Below are 17,824 nucleotides of genomic sequence, written 5' to 3' on the forward strand. Positions count from 1 at the left end.
AACTGTTTTAAAGAAAGGCCTGTCCTTGCCAGCGCTACTTGAACAGGTGTAATGATGAAGAACCCAAATTATTTGATGGGCTCTTGGACTTACTTAAGTACATTTGAGAAACTAAAATAATTAGAAATCAATGGGAAGGTCACTTAAAAATTTGAGTTAGAATAATTTGGAATGAAAAAAAGAATTAACTGTAGGCTACATCACAGGACTGTAACACACAGAGTCACTAAGAATTTCAGTCGTACAAATTCAGTCTCTAGTCCACCTGACGTGCTTGTCTGTGGAATTTGGAAGAAACATGCAAACTCTTGGGAGGCAACAGTACTAACCACTGTGCAACCATACCACCCACGTCATGTACAGTCACATGAACCTCCTGCACGCACAAACACACATTTATGTCAGTGACTTGCAGGGGAGCTTCCTGGAAGACTGTTGTAACTGTTCCAGTACTGTCAAAATATGTCCCATAAAACACAGGATAACACACGATTTCACGTATTTTCCTTCAATTTACTGGAAAATGCAATTACGCTTAACATTAGTGCAGTTGGGTTTCAGATAAACTTGTAATTGTTGTGCCTCCCTAATTGAAGGTCTACGTCTACACACACACATACAGTGGTTGTTGTTTTTGAAAGTCTCTGACAATATGATGCATATTTACTTAGCATGGTGGCCTGTAATTAAACAGACAGGCACACAAAGACACACATACACATGCCCCGACACAGTGTTCATAAAAGAAACAAGAGATGCTGTAAGTAATGAAACAAATTTTATTGAATCTTCCAGTAGAGGCTTGATATTCATGGAATAAAACTGCTTTCTGGGAGTTTTACAGAGCAAAAACACACAGGAGAAAAAACAAAAACAAAGAGGCAATGTGTGAAAGTGCAGACAAACAAAACAGAAAACATGTTCAAAAATACAAAAAGAATGTAAAGAGTAATACAGTTTAATAGCAAAGAGGATTGCTCAAAGCATAAAAGAACTGAATGACAAAATCTGCATTTTATAAAAAAATCATATGGGCACATCAGTAACTGATACACTTTTCTCAGTCAACAATTAATGCTCAACATATACTTTCCCAGAACAGTCATTTTTGCTCAGTCAATGTAATAAGAGAATGAAGCGCAGTCACTGAAATATTTATGTCCTCAATGCAACTCAGTATTTGACACATTTCATTTTGCTACAGTATAGCAAAGGACAAACTAAGCTGCACTTGTATTTGCCTCTGCTTCTTGTGGTGTTCAGCTACCAGTCTTAAATGTGTAACACCACACTAATCAAACTATGCTTTGCAAAACCAGACTGCACTGCACATATTCTAATAGTGAATATATCTAAACACTATTCTTTTTTTCTTAAAATTCATTTGAAACACTAATGTAACACAATATGAGCAACATTTAAACATTAGTCTTTTTGTCTGAAAATTCTGAAATGCCCTTTTAGTGCCATGCCCCACGCTAAACCCCACTCTAAACTCCCCCTAATTTTGCCCTCCTATTATTTTTCATGTTCTGTGATTTCACTTTTAGAATAACTCTGTACTGCTTTAAGTTATTAGCCTAAAAAAAGAACACTTTGAGTATACGGCATACTTATTTAAGTATCTGGAGATGATTAAAAATTTCAGTCATACTGGTCAACCTCCAAGTCCCTGCTAACTTTTTACATAAGTACATTTCATGCCAACCTCATTGCAGTCAGGCGGTAGACAGCAGCCGACTACGATTTTGGTGACCTGGAATGTCCCATAATTATTGTAACTACACACGTATATCAGGGTATCAGAGGGAATATTTAGATGCAAACTGGTTATGAGTCAGAATAATAGAACGATGAAAAAGAGAAGTTGTGGGAGCAAGATCAGGGAGGATACTTGCGTCATGATGAGTCTAATTATTACAGTTGGTCACAAAGATCAAGTATCTTCCAGTTGCATCACGCTCACATTGCTTACTCCTCTCCCAGACTGTAAATGTGCCCACTTCAGACATCCTTCAAGTACAGAACAAACCGTCCTATTTTACAACCTGCCCAGCCCTACTGGTCCCAGATCGGTATGTTTCAGTCAAAACCTCTCTCAGTTATTGAGAAAGGCCGATTGACTGAACCACAAGCCGACCTGTGACCCGATTCTTGCTACTTAGACCACAATGCTGGGGTATGGACAGCCACAGAACTGAGGCCAGTGACGCCTAGGAGACGGAGGATATAGGGTTGTGGGGGGAGCCCATCTGGGTTAGCACCTTATCCAACCACTGCAGGGGACCATGCAGGTGAATCTCAATCCAGCAGGGCGTGCTGGTCACATCCTGGCGGTGGTATTCTGCTCCCCAGCCCTGGAACACATGAAAATGCATCATCTTGAATTACGCCACAATATTGTTATAGTTCTTGTTGTACTTGTTCCTTATTTTAATCAAATTTTAATCTTCCCTATCTACTTCCAATTTTATTTGGACTGTCCAGTGTTAGTATTGAGTTCTGCTTGAGTTGTGCTTATATTTTACTTTGCATCAAGATGTCCCATGATCATGTTGATGTTTATACCCAATTCAGAAAAAGGTGATTAGAATATCTGAGGGGTTCGTTTTTGTTTTACAGACTTTCCTTCTTTAAAAAAAGGAGAAAACAGTATTAAACTGGGGTAATTTGTTTACCCTGATTTTTTGTACCCCAAGCATCCACTTTAACTAAAGGGTTTGCACTGAAGATCTCACTTAATATTCTGATTTTTGATTTGGTGATTTTTTTAAATTAAATTTTCACTTGTGTTTAATAATCAAAGTAAACATTTATAAATTCTCAGATTTCTTAAAATGAATTTAACAAACAAACAAAAAAACCCTGAAATAATAAATGAAAACAATGATCTGACTGTAAAAGTCAAGTCTAGTCAAGTTTATATTAAACATTAGTCCAAAACTGTTATAATGTACTTTTTTTATTTTTTATTTATTTTTAAATCTGATCATTGTACCTTAACAAAGCTCATGCGGATGGTACACATCTTGGTCAGCTCATAAACGGCCTCGAAGCCGTGGTTGACGGACTGGGCCAGCAGCTCAGCAAACTCCTGATTGTTGAAAATCTTCAGGCTGCAGCCGCTGGGAATCTTACACACAGTTGTGGGATGGAAGCCGTGGTGGTAGTTACAGTTACGACTCTGGACGAAGATACTGCTATCACTCAGACATTCTGCATACACCTCCCCGCCAACGTAATACAGATGGACACCTGAGAGGAAGCAGAAGAGAGTAAAGCGTTGGTCACCTGCAGAAGCACAGCTCACTTTCATCGGCAGAAACAAAGGCCCCAAAACATGAATACACTAAAATGTTTACTCCGTTTGTTGTTATTGTTGTGTGCTAACATCTATAGACAACATGAATTGATTTAGTCTCGTCTAGTTAATGCATTGACATGCTTTCCATGCTGCACCTTTGCCAATGTGCCGCCGGGTGTTCTCAATGGTGGAGTTGCGATTGACGTTGGAGAGTAGGCCGAGACAAAATCGGTTGCGGTTGTTGGAGGGATCTGTGAAGCCATCGACGAGCACGCTTGTGGAGGACGCCTGGAACGCTTCTCCGACACGATTGTTGAGCTCGTAGTAAACAATAGAGCACCAGTGCTTAGGTTCTTCATAGGCCACGGGCTGCACATCTGCGAGGGAAACACATTAATAGGTCACAGGAGTGAGCTGAGTACACTGTCTATACGTAGAGACAGACACATTTAATGCAACTTTAAGACTCTTCTGAGCAGACTCCTGCGCAGACAAGCTGCCAGGAGCCACTAATGTCAATAGAGGCTCAGCTGTAACTCTTACTTACCAGCACAATTATTTCTTCCAAATTGTCCCCTGTAGCCCATAACACTGATTTAAATAAACATATAGGACCCACTGGCTACATTTGTGTACATTTATGCTGACCAAAATCAATCCAGACGCATCCTAAAGCATGGCTACTGTCTGTGGTCTGTGTGCCAGTCTTTATTGAGCAGAAAAACAGTCAATAGAAGGTGCCTGGCCATGCTCTCTGTGCCTTGTATCTGAAGAGCAGCCAGTGCCAGCTGGCCTCACCCTCTCTGAAAGAGAGGAATAAATCATGTTTATCTAAGCACATACTTCTCCCAAACTTCCTCTGTAGCGTGGCACTGGCTAGCAGGTGTGTTTTGTCTGTCCCCTTCCCAGAGCTGGCCTACAATAGAAACCCGCTCCCCTGTACAGGATGCAGCTTGTGGAAAAGAAAAAGAACTCCCCAAACTCTCACTTCCAGCAAATATTTCAACAGCTCTTCCCACTACTGCTGTCACTAAGTGTGGGCAGGATTTTTGGGCCTTGAGTGCACAATCCTAAAAAAAAAGTATAAATATGTTGTTGGTCAGGTGTGGAAAACTAAAAGTTCCGGCCAAATTCCTGCTGTTATTCCTGTGTGAGGTGAGAATGATTTAACTGCAAACACCTGCATGGCGTGTTAGTGCAGAAATAAAAAATGCACCCAGAAAATAAAAGTTTGGGTTTATTACAACTCGGGTCTAACTTCTGTTGTTTTGGCCATCGTTTCTAACAGTTGTGATAACATCATGCTCACTAAAGTAATTCCTGACATCTGAGACCATGGCGACATTGCTACAACCAAGTGTGACGGTGCAAGAAACAGGAACAACAAAGACAAACAGACAGGTTGTAAACAAGCCAATAGATTAGCCAGTTACTTTCAGCCTTGAAGTCTGAAGCCCAGCAAAGAGTCACATGATGTTTCTAAGGTATCTTGAGATGATTACCAGGATATGAAATGAGGAAAGACACAAGATTGCTTGTTTTTTCGCACATACATACTGTATATTTGACCTTTTCGTACATCTAAAAATCATTCTGAAGGAGAAATCACTCTTTGATTTGATCATCGACGTGTCTGTTGTGGTGAGGGTCTCAAGTTGACATTTGTTTATATAAAGGAGTCACAAGCAAAAAAGGTTGGGAGCCACTGATCTACTTTACTTTATTTTCAGATAAAACAAAAAGTGGACACACCCGATATTTTGGAAGTAACTCTTACTTAGTATTCAACAGTTATACCAGGAAGTCAGTGAGTAAACTGTGATGGATGATTACAAAGGACAGTTTAGATAATAATTTTACAATGTGCCTTAGTTTTCTCTTCCAAGTAAGTCACCTAACCTGTAGGTTTGTTTAAAACCTTATTCCATAAGACTTTTAGCAATGTCTCTGGGTTCCCAGATCTCAGCAATTAATTTTGCAAGTATATTCTTATTATTGCTGATAAAAAAAATTGACAAACATTACAAAAACTATAGAATTTCTCTTTAAATCAGATGGCTCTGGAGTGCAATACATGTCCATAGTACGGCCTGTGCCGATCATGAATGCAGGGTTCAGACGTGTCTTTCTAGCGCAACAAAGCTAAAACCACAAAGTCGAAATAGCAGCAATTACTGTACCACATTTCAGATCTGAAAGTTGGAGGTAATTAGTAAATCTTATCGTTAACGAGTTTCAAGTCATTACCGCCAACAGAGATGACATAAGGCCCAGCATTTATAGACCTCATAAAACTGCTCTGAGGCCTGGCTTAATTTGCTGAGGCTTTGTGTTTCCCATTGGGCTCGCACCCACAGACAGAGCCTCACTGTAAACTAGTAGATCCTTTCCACACGCTGCTCAGGTTTTATCTGACAGAATATGGTACCGACTCAGCTGAGGTTCTTCTTTATTTATTTTGTATTTGGAGTTTGACGACAAGAGAAAAAAACAATAAGTGTTCCCAGAAATCTTTGCACCTGCAGATCAAGGCGAGCAGGTGCAGACAGCTTAACAGTATGTGGATGATATCACTGTGAACACAAGGACGTGTGTGTGTGTGTGTGTGTGTGTGTGTGTGTGTGTGTGTGAGAGAGAGAGAGAGATAGTAACTGCCATGGTTACCTGCCCGGTTGTTACTCTCTAGAGGCAAGGGCGGAGCCATGAGGTTGGTGTCCATTGGCTGGGGGCAATCCTGAGTCATCTGCTCCTCTGGGGGCATGTAGGCAGGAGGGGGAGTCTCTGCATCAGGAACAAAGAAGAACAAAGAGCAGAAAAGTGAGTTGTTGTTGTTGTTCAGTACAGAGGGAAAGGAAGAAAAGTGGAAGATAATTTACTTTAGGATCTTACCTGGCATCTGGAATGGACTGCCTGGGTCGGAGCTGGATGGTGAATGAGGGAAGGTGACGCTGCTGCCGCTTCCTGGCGAGTTTGGGTAGCTGTTTCCCGGCGAACTGGGGAAAGGCATTGTGTTGGCCTGAGGAAAGGATTCTGGGAAGGTGGCATTCTGCGGCATGTGCGGCTCATTCTGTTGTAGAGGGTTGCGGAAGCGAGGCAACATTGTATGCTTGGCGTTGAACTCGCTGTTCCTCGGTACCAACACAGGGGGCAGCACTGAAGAGGGAGAAAGACATAAAAATGGTTAAAGCGGGAAGTGCTTTGGTGCACCAATCACTGTGTGTCTTTTCAAGCGTGTAGGTCCTTTAAGTCACCTAAAATTATAATCCAGTAATAAATCAAAACAAACACTGATTTGATAGAAAGCGTTAAAGCTCTTATTAACCACTAAGCACTATTACTATGACTTTACTGAACTTGTAGCTGGCTTGTTTTGTTTAACTTCTGATTAGCGTTGGGTGATACAATGCAATAAATTTTATTGTTGTTGTTTATTATTGTATCACACTTCTTGTAGTTTCTTCTATTCTTACCTTCGTGAGCGTCTTTAACTTATTTTTCTGTGATTTATGTGACTTGGCTCTTGTTATAATTGATCAATGGATTAATGAAAAACTTAATCTTTCTGTCTCTGTCTAATTATTATTCATCTACTTGTTTCAGCACTGTAGACATCTTATCCAATTACACACCTATCTATGCAAACACTAAAAGATATGAGTTATTTGATTCCAACATAATAAAGAAATTACTTTCTGGCACTCTCCATGTTTCTACATTCTGTGCGCAGATGTCTCTGCATTTTGTCCGCTTCCATGCTGTTTGGTCTTAGCCAGCAGTATTTGGCCCAGACTCTCAGGTTTCTGCTCAGCCATTCTTGAGGAATTCATTACTTGGGGTAAATATCCCGCCTGATGTGAGGGCTATTCAGGTGTAGTGCACACAAACCGCACAGATACGCTCCACTTGTGTCTATAAATACCTGCGCAGATAAATAAAGCTGGTGCTGAAATTTTAGATGGGGCTCGCACTGCTTTCAGTGTTCCTGCAGGTAGCCCATGTGTGCTGCAGCAGGCCAAAGCATCAATGTAGCTGTTTATTTCAAAGATTATATGTAGAGCAGGTGTACGGTAGAATAGTGAAGGGAGATTGACAGGATGTGTGTGTAGGCGGGTGGTGTTAGGGGAGTGTAGTGTGGACAGACAGGTGCTGTGGGGTTTAATCACCTTAGGTCTCCACCCGCTGCTGAAACAAAAAGTGTGCAAGGCAGGCAACAACTCTTTCCTCCCATTGTGTGTGGGTGACTGGCTTCCTGTTCCAGCCATCCTTAGAGAAACTGTGCATGTAGTTGTGGGTGGGTGTGTGTGTGTGTATATCATCGTTTTTGTAACACGCGTGCAAGTGCGAGAGTGTGTGCATGTGTGTGTCTACATGTGTGCATAAAAAAAAGGCTAGCGCCACAGAGCATGCCTAAAAACAAAGCCCTCATTCTCCCCCAGATGGAATTTCCTGCTCCACACACACATGAACCAAAACACACACACACACACACACACTTGGCCCTTTACACGCTTAGCACCCTGCACACAGCTGTTTCTATCTTGTCAGCTGACCCTCATTTTCTGCTTTAGACAGAGGCCAAGTAGTGTTTGATTTGTCTTGTATCTACCTTTGTAGCGACGATCCCGAGGCTCTGGAATGACTGACATGCTGAGGCAGTATCTTTTTACGATCTCTTCTTAGAACATAGTCTTATTGAGAGAGCTTATCTTGATTACACTTGGGTTTTTTAATTAGTTTTTATTTGAATGGTCTCTTTAGTTCTTACATCTTGCAAAAAACAGCTTGCGGTGGTTTTTCTTGCCAAACAGATAAAAAAAAACTTTCATAAAACAGATAAGAGATGCAGGAAAGAAAAGAGTAATTTAAGTGAACACAAGTCATTACTGGAAGGGGAAATGACTAGAACTTCAACTTTACTCAATAAGTTCCTGAAATTCTATTTAAATCATGTTTTTTTGGCAAGGTTTTTTTTAGTTATAATTTCTAGGGAAGCACCAATCGAACTTTTCCAACCTATGTAAGGTAACACACGGCATGCTGTAACTAAATAACTGATTGTGGAAACACACACAGTGAGGATCATATCGCTCACCTGGACTGTCCACTCGTTTGTAGTGGTAGGGATTGATACACACATCCTTCTGTTTGGAGCCAAAGGGGTACTCGCAGCACTCCAGGGCCTTCAGCTCATGGTGGGACTGCAGGTCAGGCCAGCGCCACACCCGACAGTAAATGACATGTGGCAGACCTTTCCTATGGGACACCTGCAGCCGACCGTCCAGGGAGCGGGGGATTGTCACACAGTTACTGGGCTGACCCGGGCAGCTGAGAGCCCTCTCCAGCTCCTCCATGGCTCCCTTCTTCTTTTTTAATTTCTTCACCAGAGCATCCACCGCCTTTTCTGCCCATTTCTCTTCCTCGTCTCCCTGCTTCCAACCCAGCAGCCGTTTGACTGCTGGGCTGGTGAAAGAGAAGAGCGAGGTGACGTTCATGTTGGACGAGCCGCCCTCCTCCCCTCTCCTTTTCCGTACAAAGGAAGCGTGAGCAGCGGAGGCAAACTGTCCAGTCTTAAAAGAATGAGTGTGAAACGCTATGAGTGTTTGTCCTTTTGGAGTTCCTCTTGACAGCCACTTACTAGAAGAAAAGGAGAGGTAGGTTAGCATCTGTGAGTAAAAATGTCTTCCAACACAGATTTGAAACACACATCAGTCCTGCTTGCTGTGCCCTTTCTCTAACAAAGTTTTAGCAACTACGGCGAACATTAACCTATCCCCCTTGTTGCTTCATCAACTACACTGATGTCGCACCAGAAGACTGCTGGACCAAGCCTTGATGAGGCGATGATGTCACCATTATAGCTATTATGGTCATGTCAGTCATGGCTTCTGGAAAACTGGCAGATGAACACCCAGCTGTGAACATCCACCCCAATCAGATATTCTCCAAATAGCTTCCTGTCCGTATGGCTTGTCACATTACCACCACTCCGTGATGTCACTTACAGTAAAGGAACTACACATACAGCATGTAGCCTACACAACCTATAGGAATTTGGCCTGCAGGTTGAACCTTTATGCAACATCTATTTCATAGCTACATGGCGGCTCCAATCTGTCAGCAGCTGAAAACTCCAGCAGGGCTGCAAACAATGATTATTTTCATTATCAATTAATCTGATGATTATTCAATTTACTGTAATCTAACTTTCTGTTGAAAAAGTGACTATAAATGACTCATTTGTACAACCAACAGTCGAAAACATATTCAGATTACTTTCATAGAAGAATTTATAGATAGTTTTACTACTTGACATGACTGTAGGTAAAAGATTTTAAAATCCTCCTTGTTGCTGTCTCTCACAAACTCGGTAGCAGCTAGAGCAAAAAAGAAAGTAGAAAGTAGTTTCCCTGACGACTCAGCATAAATGTGATACTTGAAAATGTCTTTCAGATTTCACAAGAATGAGACCTTCAATGAGCTGCCTGCTGAGTTCCAGTGTTATATAAAGCTTCAACAACCAACAAATACTTGTTTTGGGCAGGAATCTGGCAATGTACAGGACAATAAAAAGGATAAATGTGCCCATTCATCAGGTCCCGCAGCAATTCAGTAGCCAGGAGGTGCGCACATTCTAGCTTTTAAAAGGGAAAGCTCTCCCAGTTCTACCTTCCTTTCAAGTTTTTCTGAATGCAATTAGAGAGATAAAAACATAGTTACGGTTGAGGTTTGGCTGCGCATAAATGTTCAGATGCAATTCCAGAATCAAATAAACCTGCTTGTCAAGAAATCCACCACCTTTTATCTATACTGACTCACGGGTGAGGATGCATCACTCTCTGACAGTAAAGCCTGCAGTATATTGGATTTCCTACGACCAGGAACAAATACATCATTAAGACTGCTCTGTAGTTATTCTTGGCCCTTCAGATTATGGGATGAATAGCGATTTCTATCTTTGTCAGCTACTGCATGCGTTGGCTACATCATACTGACAAACGGGCGGGGAAGTTTGATGAGAACAGGTGCTGTTTACAACGCATGTGTGTGTGTTTGTGTGTAGTGTGTGTGTGTGTGTGTGTGTGTTGTGGACACTTACTATTGCCAACCACACTGACAGGAAAGCAGCAAGTTGTCCCTATACTTAGCTTAGCCGCCCAAATCACATTGGCTGATCAAAAGTGACGCTGAATGACTAACATAGAAGGGAGGCGACATATGGGTGGACTTGAGAGAGAGCGATCAAGGGAAACATATCTCAACACTGATATCTCTTCTGCCTCACAACCCCACTATGATATCGCACCCTGCTAGCAGCCTAAGAGAACAAATCTCCACCATCGGAGGGACAGGAAACAGCCTGTATAGTTACATCTTCATATCTGTCAACGCCAGCACAGGAGCGACATCACTTCCTCTTGCTTAGACCTGCAGGTTTTTCCACAGGTGCAGGGGGGGGGAAAAGAAAAACACCCCTGACTTGATTTCTCAATCTCTCTCACCAAGAATGCTCTTTCCTTTGTAGTGAAGCTGTTAAGAGTGGAGGAGGATGGGTCAAAAATGTCATGGGTGTGGCCTAATGGTCGACTGGCTTTTTCAGGATGCTGATATTTAGAGAGCGGGGAGGCCGATCGCTAATGTATAATGCCGATATCAAAACAAAGAAATGCCATGAATAATTCCATTACTCCATTCACAGTACAATCTAATATACATGATAAAATTTATTATAAAATGTAGATAATCTCGTAGATAATCTCAAAATGCCAGATAATGCCAGAAAATCTATCACTAATGTGGCTTTATATCAGTAATGTTGTCTCAAACCTCATACAAAAACTATTCTTGTTATCAAGGCTGGATTTCGTTTAACGAAAGAAGCAATTAAATCTTGTCTAAATACAAGCAAACATACAAGACTAAAATACTGCAAAATTCAAACTGAAGTCAAGAAATATCTGATCAGAGAATAAGTAAACAAAGATAAATAACGATTAATTTAATTAGTGCTGGTCTAACGTCACAAAATAGTGGAAAAAATCCCCTTGCAAGCCCAAAGTAACATATTCGAACTGCTAAACATGTCCAACCAACTTTCCAAAATCCAAAGATATTCAGTTTACTATAATTTAATCAAAGGAAAAGCAGCAAATGATTTAATTTGAGACCATAAATTTTTGCTTGAAAAAGGACTTCATCAATTGTAATCGTTGCAGATCTTTTTATTTCAATAGTTTCAAAGATGTGTCGGACACAAAATTGACTCAGCATGTCTTCACACATAGCAAAAGATGTACTTGAACACCGAGTGTGGAGCATAACAATACAACATAAAGTTCAAAAGGCAAACGCTGCAATATCATGGTCACCACACAGACATTCAGGGAGTCTTTTTGATCCACTTCCAGCCACAAAGCTGCTTTGATGGCCTCTCAGTAACAGCACTATCAGCACAAGTTCAGGAGAAGCTGCAGAAAGACAACCTTTAATCCATTTCAGATGAAAGCTTCCAGGAGGTTCGGTACTGTAACATCTGGAGCAATCTTCTTCTGCTGCAGCTGGAGACCATATCTCTGGGATATTTCCAACCATGACAGTTAGAAATATCTAACTGCTGGCCTGGTTGCATGCTTATTTTAAGGGTCTTATATATTTATATATGGCTATGTGTTGCTTCTTTGGACAATTCTAGTTTAGAGTTGTCTGTGAGCCAGTCAAAATATAAAGGCGCCATTGTCCCTCCCTTTTCCTATACCTATGTATAGACTAGGATGTTTGCATGAAATAAACAGCCTTTTTGTGCGCTAACTTTCCATAACGATTAACTGAGATTTTGACTTGCCTTGCCGTTTAGATCCAAGCAGCTTTGCAGCATGTAAATTAATCTCTGTCACCTTGAAAGATCTTAATTCTAGCACTTTCCACTTAAAACTTTGAGCCTCAGTTGGTAATACTCTCATAATCATACTGAAATGCCATTTTGTTTCACGTCCTGATTCAGAGAGATATTTTGCTCATGTTAGCTGATCTCTGTTAGCAGTTAAGAGCCGTTAATCTTTGCATTCAGATCTCAGAAAAAATGCTATATGTATGTAACACTTGTTATTTCTGTAAATTGACTGACAACAACATTTATAGCTGTGTTGATCTCATCCAATTTTGTGACGCTAATTTTCAGGGATGCAGCTATTTTCCTGGTACTATCACAGGAAGATGACTTTTTTAATCCCACCTACAAAACTCTGATTGGTTAATAGCTGACAAAAACAACAGACCTATCTGAATCCCTAAAAAATCCTAAATGTGGTCAGTGATTTAGATTCCTTCTAACAATTCTCTTTAAGGTTGCAAGTCAGGATTATTTATTATTATCAATTAACTTAGTTGTGTTTTTTTCCCAATTTATCCAATATGTCTGACATCTGCTCAAGGTGACATCCAGAGCCCAATGTCGAAACCATCATTATATTGTTTATTTTGTATGACAAACAGCCCAAAACACAAGTTCAATTACAAAAATACAAAACAGAGAAAAGCAGCAATGTTTGGGGAACAGATGACTTTTAACTGATGATCATTCATTATCGATTCATTTTCTGTAGATTGACTTATCATTTTAGCCCTAATTCTCTTCCCTGATCAGGGGAGCTAAGGCAGCTCAATGAAGATGTATTCCTTGCATCAAATATATACTAATAATATATATATATATATATATATATATATATGTATGTAGACATCAACCTTTGAACCTCATCACCCATGTCACAGTCAATAAGAGTAACACAAATGCCTGCAGTGGCCTTGGTCGCTGCTCTCCTCCCTATAAAAGCTGAAACACACACCATCATTTACACAACAGCTCCATAAAAAACACTCTTGACATTCCCCACAGCTGAGTCCAGGCAATGCTCTCTCGCTATTGTGTTAGCGGTAGCTTGTTATGGCCATCAGTTAGCCCAACCGGACAGAAACTGAGGCTAATGGGAGCACAGAGTAGGTTTATGCGACACTGACAGGCGAAGGCTTTGACCCACCTGGTGCGAGCTGTTAGCCACTACACTAGCCCCATGGATCATTTTGCACCGCTCCAGTGTCTGTTAATCAATTTAGGCCTGGGCTGTGTGGGATGAGGAGGCAGTAATGATGCTCTCTGGACCCTCCCAGGGGATGGCGCATTATAAAGAAGCTACATTATTTATCAGCAGGGTCCTGGATGGGGCCTCCATTAGCCCCCGCTCAATGGAGTCACTGGCTATAAACAGAGGAGAGCAGGAAGAGGGAGAGTCATAGATAAAGAGAGTAAGAGACAGGGAATGATGCAGAAAGAGAAAGAGAGGAAGAAAGTGAGAGTGACAGCAAAGCCAGAGATGTAAGATAGAGTGAGTGTTTTGGAAAGAGAGCGAGAGGGAAAACACTCGTACATCTGGTCTCTTCACCGGGCACTTCTCGATTGAGTGCCTTCCATATGATCATTACTGAGTAAAGAGTACTCTACAAGGATGCAGTTAGGGATTATCAATTTTGGTGTGATTTTTGCACTCATCTGTACCAAACAAAGCTGTTTTCTTAAGTCTGTAGAATATGATGTGTAGGCCAGGACATCTTTGTAGTACAACAATATTTAATTAAAAAGGGTGTTTTGACACACATTTTGCCTTTAACAAATATTGCACCTCCTGCGATTTGAAAATTGCAGTATTGTGATTTTGATTAACTGTTCATCCCTATATGTAATATTATGCTTTTTCACATATACAAATCATAGAAATGCAGCAATGGCTTACGAAGGTATCTCCAGAGTAGCAGCTGTTGCAAATTCAATATCCTTTGAGGCAAGCCACTGAAAACAAATTACTGGTGAGTTTGTAAGTAGGGCTGAGTATGGTTTGAAGTTTCAATAGTAGCACTGGTATGATACTGAATACCTGCAAAGATACTAAAACAATCCTTTTAAAACAAATACATTACCTATATAAATAAAAGTAAATACAAATAATTGGTTGACAAATTAATTAGTCAATTGAAAATATACTTTATAAAGCAAAAATGTCGAACAATCTTGCATTCTCAAAATGAGAGGATTTGCTGTATTTGTCTGTTTTACATCTTTGTAAATTTAAATCTTTGGGTTTTGGACTGTTAGTCAGACAAAATAAAGAATTTAAAGATGTCAGCTTGGGATCTTGAAAATTGTGATGAGCATGTTTCTCTGTTCTCTGACATACCTGACAACCTGGCAGTGCTCACTGGTGGACAAATTATGCAATTCTCTTGTTAATTACTGGCCAACATTAGGGCTGGGCAATTATTTTAATTTTACAACGATTTTGGCTTCCAATGATTATGAAAACAAGATAATCGAGATAAATTGATTATTGTGCGTTTTTTTTCTTTAGTTTTTACCCATTTTAGGATGGTTTAAATGCAGAGAATACATTTAAGGAAACGTAAAAGGGCCAAAAGGGGCCAGCAATCCTTTCTCAGTTTATATTCAAAATAAAAACAACATTATAACACACATCATATATTACGTCTTTATATTATATTATAAGACTTTTGTGTTTTGTTTTTCAGTTTAGTTATATTTAGAGTTCAAGGAAATCCACTGTCAAAAAGACACCTTTTCAGTGAATGCATAATGTCTCAAAAGTCAATAAGTAATCATGTTAAATAATCATGATCCCAATGTTGACTAATGTTACTGTAATTATATTTGCCATAATCAAGCAACCCTATCATATATAGTATATATCTGCAATAACCTAATATTGGCTGATATATCAACACTTCCTGTTTGTTTGTCAGGCTCCACTATTGTCAATCGGTTCCAAAAAAGTATTGAGATTCAATAGCCAGCGCATGTAGCCAGCAAATGCAGATATTTACCATAGTCACTTCTGTCTTACAAAACAGCCGAAGATCACGGCTTGAAATAACCACAGTCAGACATGATGTGCTGCCCTTAGTGACTAGACATGGCATTGACCTGGGAGGCTCCTTTAACTTGCTGGGGTCACTTTTCCCCACAAACACCAACATGTACACACAGCTCTGACCTAGTGAAGATCACGTTGGCATACGAGTGAACGAAATCTAGCTGTCACACTACTTCCAGCATGACATCGAAAACACCAGAAACCCTTCTGTCTCCAAAATTGTGGTGCAGTATTGTCCAGACTCTGGAGGGCTGAACTGGGATGAGACTCTTTATGTCCCAGACACACCAGTCCACACACAGCTGCAGACATAACACATGGTTTCAAGTAGCTATCTCAACCACGCTTGGCACTCGGTGTTGGGTTAGTGTTGTGTTAGGGTGGACACCTCACCCCGACACATGGCAGGCTATGTTGCCCTGGCCGTGCAGACACACGGGAAGGTTTTGACGTTGTTCACTACTGTTGTGACTGACTCTCTGGATACAGGAATGCTGCTAACCTATATTTATACCTTGTAGTTGAGTAGTTTTTTGCCTTTGCCATGATCATAGATAGATATGTTTGACTTGGTTATATAGAGGCAAATCAAATGTTTATGTTATGTTTTGTAAACTAAAGAAGGAAACGAAGCTGATAAAAGCATGAGAATCAAATATGCACTGGCATTTATCAATGAGGCTTCACCCTGATGTAAAACTAACCCTGTCTTTTCAATCCTATAAAAACACCATTTGTTTAAATTTCAAACAATTTAAAGCCGCATACCCTGAGAATGCAGGACGATAAAACAATTGGAAGTAAATCACGGACAAGGACAAATTCCTGTCCTTTGGGTAATCTGATATGTCATCTTCAATAATGTCAGGAGATCTACCCTTAGCTGCTGTGGGTCTCTCTCACTCTTTCTTTCTCCCTCTCCCACATACACACTTACACAGACACAAATTCGTACACACAACAACTAAAACCACATACGGGACACATGTCCTGTGAAGCACACTACTGCACCAGTTGAAATAGCCTCAGCAAGACTGCACCAGCCGAAAGACAGTAAAATAATGAAAACTTTAAAAGGGCAGGATGTAAAAGGATGGCATGTGTAGCCAGAGTCGTGCAATATACTGCATGTATACTTCTTCATTTATCATACACTGGTTAAGTGACATCAAAATCTGATCAGCTAACAAGTGCGTGATACAAAACAACACCCATCCATCCACATCCTGTGGTTTAATATGCCAAAAGCCCTAAACCATGCTTTAATCACTAAACTACAGCGGCGCTGAAAGGATTAGTTAATTAGCTGATCAGAAACTTAATCAACAGTTTTGATAACTGTTAAATCATTTAAGTCATTTAAACAATTAAATGACCATGTTCCATGTTGCTGTAAATTGAATATCTTCATTTTAGCCATTTGAGGACACCTCCTTGGACTTTAGGGAAGTGTGACAGGCATTTTTTTCTAAATCTTCTAACATTTCATAGACCAAACAGTTCATCGTTGTGTGACACATCCTCTAGCTTAATGAACCAAAAAGCCACATCCATATCATGTGTTATGTAATAACTGCAGTGTAATCTGTATTCCCTACTGAATAATCACTGTATACAGCAGTATGGCTATAGATGTATACCAATATTTCTACTGATACCAGCTTTAGAGTGATTTAACGCCATGTGATGTTGTCTTTTAGAGTCCAAATGCTGCACTTCTACAATATCCCCATGGAAAGCATTTCTTTCTGTGACATAGAGTAAGCTAACTTAGCCTACATTATTACAAGACAGTATAACATTAGTAGTAATAGTTCTTTATCAAAACACTGTTGTTTTTAACACGTAGCCAAAATAGTTTACACGTTAATGGGGGGGGGAAAGTGGCTAAATCTGCAACTCCAGTCTGATACTGTGAGTAAAAGGAAGAAGAAAAGTTTGAAGCTGCCAACTGACATACTGTTGAGTTGTTAACCGTTGGGATCTACTTCCCTACAACAGAGCCATGCACACTATATACTGCTAATACTATAAATAATAAAATGCGGATAAAGAGACTTTTCATTTAGCATGTTAAAACTTTACAGTACCTTTTCTTTCTCTTCTCCTTCCTCTCTCTCTCTCTCTCTCTCTCTTCCTCTCTGTATGTCTCCTCCTGTGCTCTCTCTGCCTGTCTTAGGTCTTCTCGACCTGGCGTCAGTCAGTCGCGGAGCCGTTTCACCCTCCGCTGAGCGCCAGTATCACGCCGCGGGATGCAGCTCCGGCAACAACAAGACCTACTTTTCACACATCTAAAACATCTTCATTCATTGTGTGGAAACGGATTATGTAACGTTGACACAATGCGGGTTTTCTCGCAAAGTTTGAAGAGCTTCTCGCCAGATTTTCTTTTCAGGTGTCTGTTCTGGTTGTTACAAACGTGCCTGTTGAAGTTGGTGAAATGTTGCAGTCTGGAGAGGAAGAAAGCAGAAAGGGGCCTCTCTTAACTTCAGAGGCTCATACTTACATGTCTGCAAAACGTGGAATTGTTCTTATTTTCTCCATGTATAACCAGTAATTGCACTATGAGGGAATTTAAGGACTT

General features: G+C 40.4%; 1 protein-coding gene across 2 annotated transcripts; it reads right to left on the reverse strand.

Moving 5' to 3' along the window:
• Window positions 1-759: 759 nt before the first annotated feature.
• Window positions 760-17,472, reverse strand: smad1 (SMAD family member 1). 2 transcript variants are annotated; one of them, XM_038713141.1, is made up of 7 exons: window positions 17,331-17,472; window positions 8,397-8,938; window positions 6,194-6,457; window positions 5,969-6,085; window positions 3,460-3,681; window positions 2,999-3,255; window positions 760-2,357 (listed from the first exon to the last, which is right to left on the reverse strand). In XM_038713141.1, exons 2-7 carry the CDS (start codon window positions 8,794-8,796, stop codon window positions 2,214-2,216), a joined length of 1,404 nt encoding a protein of 467 aa, XP_038569069.1. In that variant the 5' UTR covers window positions 8,797-8,938; window positions 17,331-17,472; the 3' UTR covers window positions 760-2,213. The 2 variants fall into 2 exon arrangements, with proteins under 2 accessions (XP_038569069.1, XP_038569070.1); XM_038713142.1 differs by lacking the exon at window positions 17,331-17,472 and adding an exon at window positions 10,401-10,421.
• Between the last annotated feature and the right edge of the window lie 352 nt (window positions 17,473-17,824).

The sequence above is a fragment of the Micropterus salmoides genome, unplaced genomic scaffold, assembly GCF_014851395.1.
Source record: "Micropterus salmoides isolate LMB-PRFRI ecotype aquatic unplaced genomic scaffold, ASM1485139v1 Ms_hic_scaffold_12, whole genome shotgun sequence".
In the NCBI taxonomy this organism is placed as follows: domain Eukaryota; kingdom Metazoa; phylum Chordata; class Actinopteri; order Centrarchiformes; family Centrarchidae; genus Micropterus; species Micropterus salmoides.